A 20269-nucleotide genomic window follows, 5' to 3' on the forward strand; every position below is an offset into this window, starting at 1 on the left:
TTAATAGAAAAACGAAGTTTGTTATGCAATTGAAGCCATCTTATCTCACCTTATTGCTAATACTCTTAGCAAAAACCTTAACGTACCATTGAATAATATATTCCAAGATGCCACTAAAAGAGGCAGGATGGTCATGACTGGAAAACTATTGATCATTGGTTTACTCATTCAGGACTGACTTGGTGCAAAACCTCAATCAATATTTTTGCTGATCAACCATCTTCTCAATTCATTTGTGCTTCAACTACACTCTATAAGCCATAGTCAGCTCATCACTTTCTAATGTACTAATCTTTTGCATTCTCTGCACAAGAGCATCATGGCTTGTACATATATATCATATAGTATGCCATTTATATGAACAGAGAAATAAATTAGGCCGAGAGAAAGCTTCTAAAATATAAATCTATATCTAAAAATGTCAAACAGCTACAAATCAAACTAACATCTATCGAATGTCAGTAAAAAAAAAACTTTCTTAATTTTTAACATTAACTCAATGATAGTTTTTTTTAGAGAACCCTAAAACGAAACAGACTCTGCTAATAGATATTTCGACCTAAGGCACAAGAGAAAACTGATCATTGCTGTGAAATAACTATATAATTAATTCTTATAGTCACACAATTTAACTATAAGGCCTCGCCAATGTTGTTGCATAGCATTAAGTAGTGCAGACATGACTAAATAGAGAGTTTGGTCTGTTGCTTGTGGTCTCAAGTTTTATCACATTGTGTGACACCTTGGGCAAGTGTCTTCAAACTTTGGCACAGAAACTTAAAGAAAACCTGCCGTGTGTATGTGTGTAAATATTAATGTCTATTTCTTCAAATAGGTCAAAATAGAACATTTAAAATGTTTTACAGATCTTAACTAATAATTAGAGATCCTCCTCAATTGAGCACAGTCGATAAATATTAATGAAACCTATGAACAAAATCAGACCTACAGACTCTACATTGATTCACTCTTTTGTTTCAGTCATTGAGTGTGGCCATGCTGGAGCACCGCCTTTAGTCAAGCAAATCAACTCCAGGACTTATTTTTGTAAGCCTAGTACTTATTCTATCAGTCTCTTATGCCGAACTGCTAAGTTATGGGGACGTAAACACACCAACATCGGTTGTCAAGCAACGTTGGGGGGAGACAAACACAGACACACAAACATATACACACACACATACATTTATGTATGTATATATATATATATATACATATATACAACGGGCTACTTTCAGTTTCTGTCTACCAAATCCACTCACAAGGCTTTGGTCAGCCCAAGACTATAGTAGAAGACACTTGCCCAAGGTTCCACTCAGTGGGACTGAACCTGGAACCATGTGGTTCGTAAGTAAGCTACTTACCACACATCCAGTATTTTTAAAATTTATTTTGCAACTTTGATATAGTCATACAGAACGATATCAAGTTTGTTTTGTCTATCATTCTAGCCTTCTTGTACATAATGTAATAATATTAGTTTTGCAACACCACTCTGCTTCATAGGAAGGTGGAAACAATGATTCTAAGGCAGTTGCTCTTATGATGGCTAATGTACCATATTTTTGGGTATATAAAGTGCACCCCAATTTTGGCAGGTATAATTTACGAAAAGAAAAAAAAAACTGCAGCTCACCCCAAATCCCCTAGCTGAATGACTCGCACCTTTTCGTGTATAGAAGCCATGAAATTTTACACTGATGCCCTTTTGTATGCTGTTATGGTAGGCTAAGTTACAATTTTTACCTTGATACTACCAAATACTATCCCTGACCTCCATCATCACCAGTATTGTCCATCCTTAATAACACTAAACAAGTCTACCCAATGCTTGACCATCAGCATATAAGGCACAGAGTGACTTTTGTGGGGAATGTTTTTGAAAAAAGGTGCATCTTATATGCTAGAAAACATGGTATTTCATACTTTGTCAAGATATCTCTGTGAGATGGAAGATAGAAGAAATTTCTGTGACTAAATGTTTAACTTACAGAGAATAAACATGATCTTCTGTAAATGTGCTCATTAATTTTTCTCCTTCAAAAAGAGGATTCACTTAAGTCAGACAGTGGCTGTAGTACTCATCTCATTATTTCCATTTCAATGCGGGTTCCTTTACTTGTTTCAGTCATTAGACTGAGGCTATGCTGGGGCACCACCTTGAAGGATTTTAATCAAATGAATCAACTCCAGTACTTTTTAATTTTTTTAAGCCTGGTACCTATTCTATCAGTCTCTTTAGCTGAACTGCTAAGCTATGGGAACATAAACACACCAACACCAGTTGTCAAGTGGTAGTGTTGGGGACAAACATTATATATATATATATATGTGTGTGTGTGTGTGTGTGTGTGTGTGTGTGTGTATGTGTATGTATGATGTGGAGGCATGTGGCTTAGTGGTTAAGGTGTCAGCATCATGATCGTAAGATTGTGATTTCAATTCCTGGACTGGGCAACGTGTTGTGTTCTTGAGCAAAACACTTCATTTCACATTGCTCCAGTCCACTCAGCTGGCAAAAATGAGTAACACTGCAATGGACTGGGGAACACATACGCCATTGAAACTGGGAAACCGGGCCCATGAGCTTGGCTAGGCTTTAAAAGGGTGCATTTATTATTTATTTAGTAAATATGTGATTGTCCTTGTATACAGTCATCTCCCCTGCATCATTTTTAAGCCAAAGGTTCTTAACCTTGCAGGTATGTAGATGCCAGTGCAATATAAAAGAACTGCTGCTAGTGGTGTGTAAAAGCATCCAGTGCACTCTGTAAAGTGATTGATGTTAGGAAGGACATCCAGTTGTAGAAACCATGCCAAAACAGACATGAAGCCTAGCAGCTCTTCCACTGGCCAGCTCCTGTCAAAGTGTACAACCCATGTCAGCATGGAAAACAGATGTTAAATGATGATTTAATTCAACCTAGCTAGTTTCAAATATTCATAATTAGCATGGCTAATACATCATATACTGATTTTGCTAATATGTCAAGTTAAATGAATTAACTAACTCTTAGGTTTGTGTTCAGTTATATGAAGTTAACACAAGTACGTTAAATAGTTGCTACACAAATCCAAATATTAGAAAAATGAAATACCGGAATAGTCATATATTTTTCCTTCCTTGAAGAATTTGATAGTTGGGTAGCCTCGAACTTCATATTTCTCAGCCAAATCCACTTCAATGGTAGCATCAACTTTCCCTAAATAACAGTTTTCATCATCTTTAAACTCTCCAGCTGCCTTTACATATTCAGGAGCAAGGGCTTTGCAATGCCCACACCATGGAGCATCTAAATGAAAAATTTTTATTATATTATGAATAGGTGAACACAATTCAATTCTGGAGATGCTGATATCTAAACGTGATCGTGGGAATAATATGCACAGTACAAAGAAAAACATTAACATATTTGTGAAAATAGTGAAAGCATTACAACTGAAAATGAAAGAAATAAGAAATACAAAGAAGCAATTTTTAAATTCAATTTCTGCTAAATTTTAGGTAATAAGAATTGCAGAGGTATTGTTTTCAGTCATGTTTATTTGCTTGTGGACAAGATATCTCAAGAACTGGTGGATGGATTTGGATGAAACTTTCAAGTATATTTGGCCTTGTGACTGGCACAAACTGATTAGATTTGGGAATCCAGTACCAGACAAAGATTCTGGATTATTTTTCCTGTTTTTTTTTACTTAATTTTTGAGAGTGATCAGATTCATTTTTAGTATTCTCGTTTGTGAGAGCAGTCAAGTTTATTTCAGATATTCTTATTTTAAAAATCATCTCTGGCTAATCATTGAGAGGATGTTGGTGTTGCCTTGGCAGAGGTTTACACTCTCAGAGTGCTCATTATAATTTTTTCTTGGTGCTTCTGACTGCACATCATGTAAAATAGCTTTTTATGGCAACGAGCTGGCAGAGTTGTTGCTGTGCCAGACAACAATGCTTAGCAGCATTTCTTCCACTTTTATGTTCTGAGATCAAATACTGCTGGGGTTGACTTTGCCTTTAAGTGTCAAAATAAGTAATAATTAAGCACTGGGGTGGATGTAATTAACTTACTCCATGCCCCGAAATTGCTAGTCTTTTACCAAAATTTAAAACTATTATGTCAAATGGCTTTAGATATCTCAAGAACTGGTAAATTATTTATTTATGGGATTAAAAACTGTCAAAAAGTCCATTTTATCTCCAATACTGGCATGTTAACATAAATCCATAAATCCAATAATTCCATACCAATTAAGTATACTAGCTCTGCTTGAAATTGCATCAACTCCTGTTCATATAAAGGTATCTATTCAACTAGTTGCCCATTTTATGTGACCAAGAGGAAGAGCAATATATACAGCAAACAATGGAGTAGAAGTGACCATCCTACTGTCTGTTCAGCTATATGGTAAGAACCAACCCATTTCTAAGTTACTTCAGGCTGTTAACCACTTTTCCATTACCACACTTAGCGAGATATCCTTAAAATTACTTTGGAACTACCAAGAGTTTTTAGATGGGCATTCATGGTCATAGAGTTCCTTACTCCACAGAAATGGAGCCAATTTCCTTTGTCACTTTGATGTGTTAGTGGTTAAGTAGCATCATCTTAATGACTATGAGTAGCATTACTGTACAAGGTACCACAAATACAGCCCTTACCCAACAGTGTTAATGGGGACAATTTCAACAAGATATGATGCCTTTCCTTGTCTATAGCCGGACATCACATGTTCAACCTATAACAGTGAAATAGCAGATGCAGCTACCATATGCAGACATGAAGACCACATGTAGCTTCAATGATATGATTAAAACTTGGACTCTGCAATGTTCAACCGGTCTGGAGTGAGGCATTAGGATTTGATATTTGTGGTCTTCATGTCTGCATATGGTAGCTGCATTTGCTATTCCACTGTTATAGATTGAACATGTGATATCTGGCTATAGACAAGGAAAGGCATCATATCTGCTGAAATTGTCCCCATTAACACTGTTGGGTAAGGGCTGTATTTGTGGTACCTTGTACAGTAATGCTACTCATAGTCATTAAGCTGATGCTTCTTAACCACTAACACATCAAAGTGACAAAGGAAATTGGCTCCATTTCTGTTGGGTAAGGAACTCTATAACCATGAATACCCATCTAAAAACTCTTGGTAGTTCCAAAGCAATTTTAAGGATACTGGAATGGGTGGTGTATGACATCTAGCAGCCAGTCTTTTTCTCCAAATGTTCACATTCAGCAAAAACAGAGACAACACTTTTGAAAGAGAATAGCTAGCTACCTATCTTAGTAGGGAATAATTTCATTACAAGTTGGAGGGTCATTTTTTTTTATCTATAGACATGTTGACAAAGTATGTCCAGAAATCCAGATTTGATTACCATTCAGTAAGAGAGAGATTCATCACTTCAACTATGTTTCTCAGTATACAACTGACAGCAGATAAGCCAAGAGGGATTAGCAAAGTAGTAACATCATGAATTCTTTTGCAATCCTGTAAATACTAACATTGATTTTGATCAGACAGCAGCTGGTCATGTATGGAATTTGTCACTACTGACATTTTAGCAGGTGCTGCATCCTTCTCCAGCTAGATGGATTTGGCATGATGTCTCCATCAATCAAGTATATTTTGGGACAGTGTGCTATTGTGAAGTTTTTACTATGCTCCTTTGTTTGTCACACCCAGGCACCAACTTCATACAGAAGTCGATATTAACATAATTCATCTGAAGCAAAATGAACAAAAACTCTCAAGACTAAGCCAGAAACTGCATCACTTGGCACTTTTGTTTCATCTCATGAGGTTTGAACACACAGACATCCATCTCTTGTGAATACTTCCTCTTTCATATAACATACTTAATGTCCACTTGTTTTTAACAGGTACACCAGAGAGTCTGAGGTGATCCCATTAGTTGACATTACAGCCAAGATGGTTACTAAAGCCTTGAAAGAGAACAAGATTTCCAGCTACAGCACACCATTCAAGTCTAACTTCTTAAAAGAATTGACAATTGTTGGGCTGCAAGTGAACATATGCCACCACTTATACAGTAGCTATCAGTGGTGGAGCATTTCCTTCATCAACTCAAGTTGACAATAAAGGCTTAAGCAGACTGCTTTAGTGGTATAAGTATCTTCTTTTTGTATTCCTTTGTATACACTCCAGAATGAAAGATTAGATATACCCCAGCCAAATTTCTCTATGGTAACATCATCAAATTACTAGGACTGCACTTAATAGATCTACTGCCAAAAACAGACACATCAAACTAAGTTTATAGACTATGAACACCTGAGCAGTGTGTTAGTAATTAGTACTTGACAATAGTAGACAACAGTACAAGACCTACTTCTCCAAATGTCTGCATGTTTTTGTTCACAGCAATACTGTCAAGAAAGCATACAAGATATGATTGTTCAAGGGTGTTGAGAAGAACTTCACAGAATATTTGGAGAACAATATGTCAACAGTACCTCAACTAAAGACTACTATTCTGATTCTTCCAGCAACCACCGATGTGCTAGTATCGCAATATACTACCAATAGGCCAGTTCTTTCTCTCAGTGACCAGAAAAAGACAACACACCCAATGAAAAGTCAATTTGTGAAGGGCTGGCTATTGGCCATATTTCCTCAGATTTTTGTATTAGTTTTCATTACCTATTGTTTATTATGCTAATTAACCACTGCTTCTCATCAATCAAGAAAGAGCTAATGAAACAACCTTCATACATTTAATCATTCATTGTTTGCCTTCAGAGTTTCTGAACCAATCAGGAACCTAAATTATCTCATCTGCGATAGATACTCTAAAGGAACTTCAATTCAAGAGATAAATGTGTGTATGTGTGTGTGTGTGTGTGCACCTCAGAGAGGAAATGACCGAGACCTTTGGCATTGTTATGCTTAAGACCCATCAAGCCAAGCAAAATCGCAGCTGCGACAGATACAGGTGTTACACAAATGGCAGCTATGCTGGTGGCACGTAAAAGTACCCATTACATTCTCAGAGTAGTTGACGTTAGGAACTATGCCAAATCAGACTAATCTAGTGCAGCCTTCCAGTTCACCAGCCCTGGTCAAACCGTCAAATCCATGCCAGCATGAACAATGGGCGTTAAATGATGATGATGATCAGGTTTATATGTATATGAACATGAATACATTTTTTCTTTCTTCATAAAACGTTTATCCAAACCTTGTGTATATTGACGTTGTAAACCGAAAATTGATATTTTTACACGTATGCAATGCTGACCACTGTGTAACTACTTTCAGTTTTAGTAAATGAATTCTATACTTCAAGTGGTATGCAGAAAATTAGAGAAACCCTATTATTATCTTTGTGCATCCACTTTTTTTCTCATATTTGTGAGCCTTAAACATGACAATGTAATGTTTACAAGCGCTGCTTTTCAACACGAGTGGGCAGCATTGTGTTTACACGCCCATCAATATTCTAAATTGCTGAACTCGACCTTTGATCATACAACTTTGTTTTCAAAATCACTACTACCACACATAAATCTTCCGAATGTATTCAAAATCACTGATAACACTAGTTTTTACAGCATATGTTGCTAACTATTTGTTACTGGACTGGCCTTACTGGTTAAAATTTGAGTTTTTGTTTTAAAGTTTTCCCAGCCTTTCTTGTTCTACTACATAGATCTATTGGCGACAAATATATTCATGTTAACTTATCGCTGTCGGTATGGAACAAAGAGCAAAGGTGGGAACGGGCTTGCTGAGAAAAACTAATCTTTTTTTTCCTTTCATTTACCCTTGTAAAAAAAAAAAAAAAAACAGAGGGACTACACTTCTGAACTGGGTGCAGTGCATAAAGTAGGCTATCTAAAAGATATCAAGACAATTTATATGGTTTATATACACAGGCCGGAAGAAGTTAACGTTTCTAATGGTACCTAAAACTGCACTAGGGATTTCCGTACGAGTTCGTGATGACTAACCAGACAATCGCGAAAGTATTACTAAATGCTTTCCAACTGGATTGTATATAGAATAAGAAAAAAAAATTACATTTATTTATATGTATGTGTGTATACATATATATATATATATATATATATATATATATATATACACATACACACACACATACATACACAGGTAGATAAATAGATATATTGTTTCAGTCAACGGCTGTCAAGCAATCGTGTGACATTCATACCTAATGAAACGTACATGCACAAAAATAAATACGATTTGAAATTAATTAACGAGAAGTGAAAATTACTGTCACATATATAAGTGGGAGTGAAATCGAATTCAAATGCCACGACATCAAGCACCCCCACTCAACAGATGCTGTAACTCCCACAAACGCGATAGCTGACAACGTGGCCTGAAATCAGGGGGTGGGAAGGAGGGATACACACACACACACAAACATTCGTATGTATATATATATATATAGTAACACTGCCCATTGTCATTTACTGTGTATATAATTGACATCAAAACTGTTCTTATTGCAAAGCATTTCGAGCAGACGACTCAAGTTTATATTACAAAGAATACATATTTAACATATTGATAATCAACTTTCGAAAGGCCTATTCCAAAATAAAAGATAAAATTTGGACCCGTTCTACTATATATAACGACTATTTTTATCGTTATATAGTTTATGACATGTCCTATGTAAATCATTATATATCAATATTTAGCAGAACAGTGACTCAAGGGCCGAGAGTTTCGTGCGTTGGCACGTTTGATAAATGCCAACGCACGAAAGTCTCTAAACCTCATATTTCGAGTTTTATTTTTTCTGTTTGCATTACCATACCTCTATGTGCATACATATGCATATATATAGAGAGAAAGAGTGAGACACCTTAGCGCACTGTCCATATATAACTACAATGAACAACTAAAATGCTATATTTAATTCTCCTGCCATTTTCTTCTACAATAATAAAAACAGCGGAATTCAAATGTAAAAAGGAAAGAATATCTTCAAAATACAATTTGGTAACTTGAGAAGGGTCTTTTGCAGGAGCTGAGAACTGGGGGAGGGGGAGGGTTTCCCAAAAATTAAAGCATGATCGACAACCGGAAGTGACAAGATAAACGTACACCCGGCAGCACAAGTTAAATTGCTTTATAATATAGAAATGAAAACATCCAGCAGTTGTTTCATTTCATAAAATATATCTGATGACGTGGGAACGAACTATTGAATATAAATTATTTATAGAGTGTAATAACATCGGTTGCAGATTAAACCAACATGCCTTAAACGAAAGGCATCAATATGTCGAGGTGATGGCTGTCTTGATTTCAATATTTTCTTTAAACACTTTCAATTATCAGGATAGATTAAGGAATAAAACCAAAATTTCAGTTTAATGATTTGATTGTTCGGAATAGTCATTTATCGAAATTATTTCCTTCCCCTCTTTTACCCTCCATCTGTCTCGCTTAATTTCTTATTTTTCATCATCAACGAAAATCCTTTCCTAAGTTTATATACATTTATATTATACAAAGAGCAGAGAGCTCCATTTTCTTTCGTACAAATGAAACTGGTGAGCAGCTAAAGTGAAATGATTCAATACTTAGCAATTCAAGTGACCTTACCATCAACTTAGCCATTTTCTTGGTGTACAGATATGTCAAACGAAGGGAATAAGAAAACAAAGTGCCAACTTAATAAACATCTGCTACGTTAAGAGGAATATTTTAAATAGAAAAGGCATGTTTAAAAATATCAATTTTATCATATTTGATGCATTAAGACACTTATTGGTATTTTTTTCTTTCTACTTAAAACGATCAAATAATTCGATAAATAAAAGTTAAGGAGTCAGCAATATTTCGTGCACGCATCTGAATTAAGTTGCTAGAAGCAAGTGACTAAGGCATAAAATATCAATCGGGTGTCTATTAATTTCGAGACTATTTCATTTCAATTCATTTTTTTTCTTTCTTTTATAAGTCATTTGCCGATGATTTGAACCATATAATTGAAACAGGTAACTAGATTTTTGTTGATGGTTTTCTTTTATTTAGAACATATACATATATAAGTACGTGTGGGTGTGTACAATTGTGTATGACATACACATCTGATAATCAACCATTCAGAAAGTGAAGATTAGATGTGGAGATATACTATAGCATTTCATAATGCTACATCGGCGTGTGTGCGTATATATATGCATGCATGGCTTGGCAATCAAAAGGTGAAAGATAGACAAAACGTAGGATCCAACAATCAACCATTCCAAGAAGGTAGCAAAAAGAAAAAAAAGTAAACGCAGAGATGAAGAAAAAACCCCAACAGAACAAAAGCAGGGAAGTACTTACAAAATTCGACCATCAAATACTTAATTTTTTGGGTTAGTTGTTCAAAGTTATCTTTCGTTAATACTAGGACCCCTTCTTCTTCCTTAACACCTTCAAGGGCCTGAGAAAAACAAAACAAGGCGACGAAAACTATCAGAGACGACTTCATGACTCCTCCGGATGCCGTTAGTAAATACGAAGGGGTATAAAATGAGAAGACTTGAATGTATGTCTGCAATAACATTCAACGTGGCACTAAGGAGTGGTGGCCTGAACACACGTGATTTAATAGGACAGCCAATGGCGTGTTGAATTGTAATTGGTTTGTTCTGTTTCTACGTCAGAATCGTCGTGTCGACATAAGAAATAAATTCCATATGGATATTTCGTGTTTGTCGGCGGAAAATTCTGCAATAAATTAATATTTTAGGGTGAAGGATTTTTTTTTACTTCCTTTTTTCAGAAATTTCTTTGTTGTTATGCTTCATTCGTTGTCCATCTTTGTAGCAAATATAAGGGTAAAAATTGCTTTGCGGCATTTCTTTCGGCTCTTTACGGTCCGGGTTCAAATTCCGCCGGGTTTAACTTTACCTTTTATACTTTCCAGGTCAATAAAATAAAGTATCGGTCAAATACTGGAGCCGATGGCATTGACTGGTCCCCCACTTTTAAATTGGACAATTTTTTTAGGATTAGAGTCGTTATATAGTCTGACAAAATGTTTTGGAGTATTTCTTTCGACTCTCTACATACTGAGTTCAAATCCCGCTGAGGTGAACATTACATTTTGTTCTTTCGGGGTTGATAAAATGAAGTATCATTGAAGTACTGGATTGATAAAATCGGCCACACCTATACCGCAAATTTCAGTCCAACAATTATCATCATCATCATCATTATTATTACACATTTCTCTATAACGTTGCTCTATTACTAATATTTGAATTTCATAAAATAATAACATCCCCTTTGGGCTTGGAAAAAAACATTGGCATCACTATTTTCGATCCTACCCACTAAAAAAAATGAAAAAAAGAAAAGGAAAACAAAACACAAGAAGAAAAAGTGTAAGATGAGAGAAGTTAAAGTAATAGAGGACTATGTCGGTTGCATTACTCTCTTCTCCCCCTTCAATTTTGCTGGTTTTACTTTGTATTTCAACTAATACTGACCGATATGCAAGTAATTCATTCAACCAACTGTAACCTCTTGGCTAACCAAATTTAACTTAAATGTGACTTTATAAATACAGGCGTGACTGTGTGATTAAGAAGTTTGCTTTCCAACCTCAAGGTTTTGGGTTGAGTCTCATCGTGTAACAATTTGGACAAATGTTTTCTCCTATGGTCCCAGGCCAACAAAAGTCTTGTGAGTGGATTTGGTAGATGGAAACTGAAAGAAGCCAGCCACACACACACACACACACACACACACACACACATATATATATATTATATATATATATATATATATATATATATATATATATATATATATATATATATATATATATATAATCTTTTGGTTTAATGTAAAATTGTTTTTATTATAACATGAAAAACAGACATTATATATATAGTTTGTATATATATGCCAGGGGTGTAAAGAGCCCATTTATGCATACCTTTCCTTTGTTGGACACTAAACTCTGCTTGCAAAGACCTGTTGACGTAAGTGACATCAAAATTGAAATTGAAATCAAATTATAACTAACTTCAGACAAACATATAAATAAAAAAAATCTATCACATGTATAGAGTATGTTTTCTCCTTTTATTTTACCTTATACTTAAATATATCATCATCATCATTATCTTCATCCTATTTATCATCATTTAGCATTTGTTTTCCATGCTGGCATGGGTTAGATGGTTTCATTGGAACTAGTAAGCTGGAGAGCTACACCAAGCTCCTGTCTGTTTTGGCTTGGTTTCTATAGCTGTATGCTCTTCCTACATATGTATACATATATATATATATATATATATATATATATATATATATATATATATATATATATATATATATATATATATATATATATATATATATATATATATATATATATATATATATATATATATATATGTATGTATGTATATATGTATGTATGTGTGCATATATATATGTGTCTAGTTCAGTTTCTGACCTAGATCCAAGGCTCCTGCATTGAAATTTCAGCATCAACAACAGGTGATTTTTGTTTGTTTGTTTGTATGTGTGCATGTATGTACGTATGTATGTATGTATGTATGTATGTATGTATGTGTGTTTATATATATAGACATGTATAAATACAAGGTGTGGTGAATAAACTGTCGTCTAAATTACACAAAAATGAAAATAACACTGACATCTCATTTTAACATTTATTTACCAAAATTGCATTAAAATATTTTGAAATACTAAAGAGTAAATTTATTCAATAAAATCACCATAGGTTTCAACCATGGCCTCCAGATGACTTTGGAATCTCTTGCAGCTCTTCTGGATGGTCTCCTTGTTTAAGTTTGTGAATGCTGCCATAATCCTTGCGTTCAGTTCATCTTTGGTGTTACAAGGAGTTTTGTTGGTCTCTCGCTCAACTGTATCCCACACATAATAATCAAGGGGGTTGCAGCCTGGGGAGTTAGGTACCCAGATGTTAGGAGTGATGTGGTCGCAAAAATTGTCTGACAACCATGACTAAGTTCTCCTGCTTGTATAGCATGGTGCAGAGTCTTGTTGCCAGACATAGGATCTTCCGGTAGCTACCTTCTTGATCCAGAGCAGCACATCTTCATCCAGGCACTTGATGTAGGCTTCCATGTTGAGTCTGAGGCCATGTGGGAGAATGAATGGATGCATAATGTCGCCATCACTAGTGATCACTCCAAACACCATGATGTGGATTAGATATTTGATTTTCATCACTCTTGTATTGGAGATTCTGGTGCAAATGCCAAGCAGTACAGCATGTCATTTCCAAATTTCTGACAAAGTGAATTACATCATAATGCTGTTTTTCTCACAGATGGGGCCCAACTGACCCTACCATACTGTGTAATCCACAAAATCAAAAACAAACGATGCACATGCATGAAATTAAAAATATAAAATGGCAACAATTTACCCATCGCACCCTGTATATTCTTTTTCCTTTTATTCTTTTATTTTTTGCATATATATATTTTTGTTTTATTTCTTTTACTTGTTTCAGTCATTTGACTGTGGCCATACTACAGCACCACCTTTAGTTGAACAAATTGACTCTAGGACTTATTCTGTGTCAGCCTAAGTTATGGGGACATAAACACACCAACATTGGTTGTCAAGCAATGATGGGGAGCCAAACACAGATACACAAATACAGACATGTATATCACTCTGCGGAATGGTTGGTGATAGGAAGGGCACCCTGCTGTAAAAATCTTGCTAAAACAGTTACAGAAGTTTGGCCAGCTCTTATCAAACCATACTACCCTTGACAGCATGGAAGGCAGATATTAAACAATGATGATGATGACAGGCTTCTTTCAGTTTCCATCTACCAAATCCACTCATAAGGCTTTGGTCAGCCCAAAGCTGTAGTAGAAGACACTTTCCCAAGGTGTCACACACTGAGACTGAACCTGGAACCATATGTTTGGGAAGCAAGCTTCTTACCACATGGCCACTCCTATATTTATTATATATATATATATATATATATATATATATATATATATATATATATATATACATGTGTGTGTGTATATATATATATATATATAAGTTCAGTAAAATTTAGATTCAGATGAATATGGTACTTAAAAGCACCAGAATTTAGTATGGTATTATCCATATAATTCAAAATGAGGTAATTATAATCAAAATAAGCAACAAGGATATCCAGAGGTAATGCAGCACAATTGTTTCATGCGACCCCATTTAATTGAACAATGCAAACATTACATCAATTCAAAAAGCAGAGCAATGAAGATTGCTCTGCATTTTAAATTGATGTAATGTAATCTTCATTGCTCTGTATTTTAAATTGATGTAATGTTTGCATTGTTCAATTAAATGGAGTTGCATGAAACGATCATACTGCATTACCTGTGGATATCCTTGTTGCTTATTTTGATTATATATATATATATATATTAAAAATGGAGAAGGCCATACTGGAGCACCACCTTTAGTCAAACAAATCAACCCCAGGACTTATTCTTTGTAAGCCAAGTACTTATTCTAGTGGGGGGGGGCAACCACAGACAGAAAGATACACACGTAAATATATATATATATATATATATATATACACACACACACAATGGGATTCTTTCAGTTTCTGTCTACCAAATCCACTCACAAGGCTTTGGTCAGCCTGAATCTATAGAAGATTTGAGTATCTTTGAATAAACTGATATCTGCATGTCAATTTCTCCATTTTCTTCCTTTTCTCATTCATTAATGTTTTAAATGCCTATATATACCCATGCAAAACTAATATATGCGGTTTTCACTTAACACTGGTATAAACCAGAGAACTAGGATGCTAGCATCCTTCAAAGGATTATAGGTCCTTCATACAATTATATATATATATAATATATATATAGTAAAGTTTATTTGCCAACATAATGTGGCAGTCCTATCATTAGCTAGTGATTGCCTCACACTGAGGACAGAAACCTAGGTCTGTGAGTATCACATAAGGCTAGAGATGAGAGTGATGACCTCCCTTACAGGTAGCTAACTGGAAAAGATGTTTTCCTGGGGCTAAATCACAGTATATATATGTGTGTGTGTGTGTGTGTATACAAGGAGATGCTGAAAGTTTTTAGCTTTGAGTAAAAGAAAATACAAGAGGATCAGTTAATTGTAATTTTATTGAATATATTCTCTTCTCAGATTCACATACTTATTACAGTAGTCCTTCAGTTTTTCTAAGCCCTGTAAAAGAACTTGGAAGATTGAACTTCCAACCAGGCCTTTTGCAATACCCTTAAAGCCACCAAATTTTCAGCACCTCTTCATATATGTGTGTGTGTGTGTGTATACACACACACACACATATATATGTTTGTATGTATGTATGTCATTATTCAGTTTATTTCAAGATTTCTTCCCAATGGAGAAAGGACCAGTTTCTAACCCAAATCCAAGGCTCCTTCATTGGAATTTCAACGTCAACAGCAGGGGATTTTTGTTTGTTTGCTTGTATGTGTGTATGTATGTATGTATGTATGTATGTACATATGTATGTATGTATGTGTGTGTGTGTGTGTGTGTGTGTGTGTTTGAGAGTGTATATTGGTGTTTCCTTGTCTTAACATTGTAATTGTTGTAACTGAGTGTCACTGTCTTGCAAGCAGTGTCACTTATTTCCAATATTCTGCAAAAACATGTCTGGGTATAGAGAGATATTACTTTACTCAAAAGCAGATGGAAATTGCCAGCAGAAAGGCATCTGGCCATAGAAAATCTGCTTCAATAAACTCTGTCCAACCATGCCAGCATGGAAAAATGATGGGAAAGTGTATATGATCATCATCATCATCATGAACTTTATGAAAATATCCCAGGTGTACAATAGACAATTAAAGAAAAAAAACCCACCTTTTATAGACAATCTTCTAAGCAAAAAAAGAGAGTCATGTAATTTCCTTCCACTCTCTAATAAATCATATCTATAATCATGAGAAACTCTTTTTCATGTTATTCGAATAACTCTGAATTGTGATTTCAAATCCTGTTGAAGACAATTTTGTCTTTTATCTCTTTGTCCTATTGGGATCAATAAAATAAATACCAGTTAGATACTAGAATTGATTTTACTTACTATGCTCAGCTGTCAAAGTATGAACTTACGTTACTGTTCAAAATCAATGTAATTGATGAAGTTACTATTATTGTTGTAAGTTTGATAGAATCAATAAAATATGGAACTAAATGTTTGTCTATTTATTTGCTCATTCTACATCTGCCTTTTCTATGTATGCTTTACCCAGACAAACATATCGTTTGATATAGAGTTACAGCTGGCTGCCCTTTCTGACACAAAACCTTACGTGTTTTTCAAGTAAGGCATTGCATATTTTTTCACAGCTTAAAGACATGAAATATCTGGTTGATTTGTAGATAGGAGACACACACACATGCACACTTACATACACACATACATAAATACATATTTTCATGTATACATGCATACATATATGCAGACAGACAGACAGAAGAAAAGAAACTGTGTACAGTTGTAGAAATCAGCTGCCCAGTGGATGTTAAAATAAAGTTGAAGCTCAGTGAAAATGAGAACACCTATGCTGAACTATTGAGAAATTTACAGTTACTCTATCCAGATTACAAGTTTAGGTTTATACCTGTAGTCATTGGGGCACTGGAATATGTAACCTAAATACCAATCTTGAGAAACCTAATTTCTCCAAACCAGAAAGGAGAAAGCTGATTCAAAAACTACAGGTTCAAGCCATCACTGGAACTGTAAAAATCTGTAAAACTTTTCAGAAGTTTATCATTTAAGTATATATGAGCATATCTCGATATGCAAGTATATACATGAGAAGACATACATAAAACAAAACATACAAATCTGCATGTATACATACATACATACAAAAATACCCTGTTCTTGATGTTGAAATTCCAATGAAGGAGCTTTGGATCATCATCATCATCATCATCGTTTACTGTCCGTTTTTCATGCTGGCATGGGTTGGATGGTTTGACTGGGGTCTGGGAAGCCAGGAGGCTGTACCAGGCCCCAATCTGATCTGGCAGTGTTTCTACAGCTAGATGCCCTTCCTAACGCCAACCACTCTGAGAGTGTACTGGGTGCTTTTTACGTGCCACTGGCACAGGAGCCAGAGGAGCTGGCATTGACAACAATGAGATGGTGTTTTTTACATGCCACTGGCACGGAAACCAAAACTGGCTCTTTCTCTGTTGGCAAGAAATCTTGAAATAAAATTGAATAATGACTTACATGCATGCATACATACATACATACATGCATACATACATACATACATACATACATACACACACACACACATACATACATACATACATACATACATACACACACACACATACATACATACATACATACATACACACAAATACATACATACATACATACATACACACACACATACATACATACATACATACATACATACATACATACATACATACATACATACATACATACATGCATACATACATACAAAAATACCCTGTTCTTGCTGTTGAAATTCATACATACATTATCCAGACTATGAATTCATATTCATACCAATAATAATTGGAGTACTAGGTTTTGTTAGTAAATCCATAAAGGAGAATCTGGATAAACTAGGATTTTCAGAGAGAAATCGACTGGTTAATTCGTACATTACAAGTGCAATCTGTAAGTGGAATAGTAAAAATATGCAAGACTTTTCACTAGTTCCAAATATGAATTTGTTTGTGTTAATTACATCCCAAAGATGTATTTAACACATCCTTGTATGTTTGTTGGAACTACTGTGCAGGCTCTGACAATACAACTGTCTCATGCAACCCAAACAGAATCTTAGAGAGCAGGCATCATACTGACAAAAAGCAATGCATGGGTTCATGTCCTATAAATTAGAGGGCAACAATAGCATTGACAGGAAGAGTGGCCTCTCCTGGTTCTGTGATAGATACATTATATCCCAACTAGAAGGATATCTCTTCTCTGTCCAGGATCAGGAGATAGATATTAAATACCTGATAAACAAGAAGGACAAAGATACTACCAAACTTCCACATTGTGATAAAAAAAATGTCAGCTTTGCTATACCAGTGTGGAAGATATTACCCATAACATCAGCAGCTGCTTCACAATGTCTGATATATTACCTGCCTCTGAGGCATGATATCATTGCAAAGGCTATTTACAATGCAATCTGCAGAAAGGTTCACCTGATATTTATATCAAAGGCATATCAGAACCAGCAGGTAATCACACCTTTAAAAACAAGTAATACTGGTGGAAGACTGCAATAAAAACAGCAATCCAGTGCAAGCATAACAGACCTGATATTGTTCAGTGGAACAGGGAACAAAAGTCATGCACTGTGGTAGAGGTCAGCTGCCCAGGGGATGTGAATCTACAATTAAAAATCCAGGAGAAAGAGAAGATTTATGGTCAGCTAATGTGGAATTTACAATTCTTATACCCTGACTATGAATTCCCGTATGTACTTATCATTTTAAGTGCATTTTGTACCAACAAATTTACACAAAAACCTAGAAATACTGGATTTTTTAAAGAAAGCACAAAAGAAATTGATGCAGATTCTCCAAACCCAATCTATTATTTGCACACTGAAGATTTGTAAGATATTCCACAGATTCTCCATCTGAGATCCTTTAGGGGAATAGATGCACACAATCAATGCACCAACTCAACTAAGAGTTACAAGCACCAGGAACTCTCTTAACTCAAAAGGTCTTGTAGCTTTGTTAGTGACTGACTTGAACACTCTTTTAAGAAGAACTTAAATAAAACTCTCTCTCACACACATACATACATACATACATACATACATACATACATACATACATACATACATACATACATATATACATACAAACAAACAAAAATCCCCTGTTGTTGATGTTGAAATTCCAATGAAGGAGCCTTGGATCTAGGTCAGAAACTGAACTAGACACACACACATATATATGCACACATACATACATACATACATACATACATACATACATACATACATACATATATACAAACACCCATACAATCACACACACATACATACACACACATACATACACAAACACACACATACATAATACATACATACATACATAAACACACACACATTCATACATACACACAAACACACACATATACATACATATATATATGCCTACCAAAATCCATTTGTATGACTATGATTGGCTTGAGGACAGTAGGAGACACTTGTTCAAGATGCCCAGCAATGGAACTGAACCCAAAACCATATGGTTATGAAGTGAACTTCCCAACCACACAAACATACTGCTACAATGGCAGAAATGCTATGGGGATGACTTAATTTAACTTAAAAGCATGAGAAAAGCCAGCTAAATGATAATGGAGGTAACTAAAAAAAGCCTGAAGAATGGGAGACAAAATACATTACAGTTTCTAGTTTTGTTGACTTTATTTTTCATCACTCCAGAGTCATGTAAAACATGAGCCTGTAGCATAGTGAGCATTAAAACAAATTGTTGACAAACAAAAACCAAAGAGAAAGGGCAAGAAAGGGGGAAAAAAATAACCCACTTAAGTCGTGCATGTATGTGCATACACATGTACACATACAGCTCTGTGTTTGTGTGTGTTCGTGGTAGGGGAGGAAGTTGTGAGTATATTTGTGGTTTAATGGAAAAAAATAATAATAATGAACAGCTGCTACCATTTTCCAATCAAAATATAAAAATTTCTTTTGTTGCTTAATGGTGGGAAATGTGATGATGGATGCCCTATTCATAAAGTGATCTTTTGAAGAACTTTTGTTGATTTCTAATGAAATAAGCAACATACATGTAATGTATTTATTTGTGAATTTAAGTTCATTTAAATGATGTTTCAATGTTATTTTACATGATTTCCAGTATGTTCTGAAATTCTCAATTCACACAAAGAAGAAAAAAATTAAAGAAAGACAGGTAAGAAAAATCATGTTTTGTTTTAGTTTTTACAATTTTATATTCATTTTATGCCCTAGTATGATAAACGAAAAGGTTACTGAAAAATTTTTATTTGCATATTACAGCTGTTTGTTGTTGCTGTCGTTGTTGTTGTTGTTGCTGCTGTTTAGCCCAAGTTACTCCTGATCCAGTGGAACTATGAGGTCAGATGTGGAAGCATGTGCTGTTGTAGAATGTTGCTGCATTCATCATTTGTTGGTCTATTCCTGGATCCTCCTGG

At 35.0% G+C, this 20269-nt stretch overlaps 1 protein-coding gene across 1 annotated transcript in view; it reads right to left on the minus strand.

The window, feature by feature from the left end:
• Positions 1-10601, minus strand: part of LOC115231769 (protein disulfide-isomerase) — a 36372-nt gene extending 25771 nt beyond the window's left edge. The window contains exons 1-2 of the mRNA XM_029801719.2: positions 10342-10601; positions 3099-3293 (exon numbers count right to left, since the gene is read on the minus strand). Coding sequence (XP_029657579.1) covers positions 3099-3293; positions 10342-10564 — 418 coding nt within the window. The 5' untranslated portion in view covers positions 10565-10601. The remainder of the gene's footprint in view (positions 1-3098; positions 3294-10341) is intronic.
• Positions 10602-20269: the final 9668 nt, after the last annotated feature.

Source organism: Octopus sinensis, linkage group LG2 (assembly GCF_006345805.1).
Source record: "Octopus sinensis linkage group LG2, ASM634580v1, whole genome shotgun sequence".
Classification (NCBI taxonomy): Eukaryota; Metazoa; Mollusca; class Cephalopoda; order Octopoda; family Octopodidae; genus Octopus; species Octopus sinensis.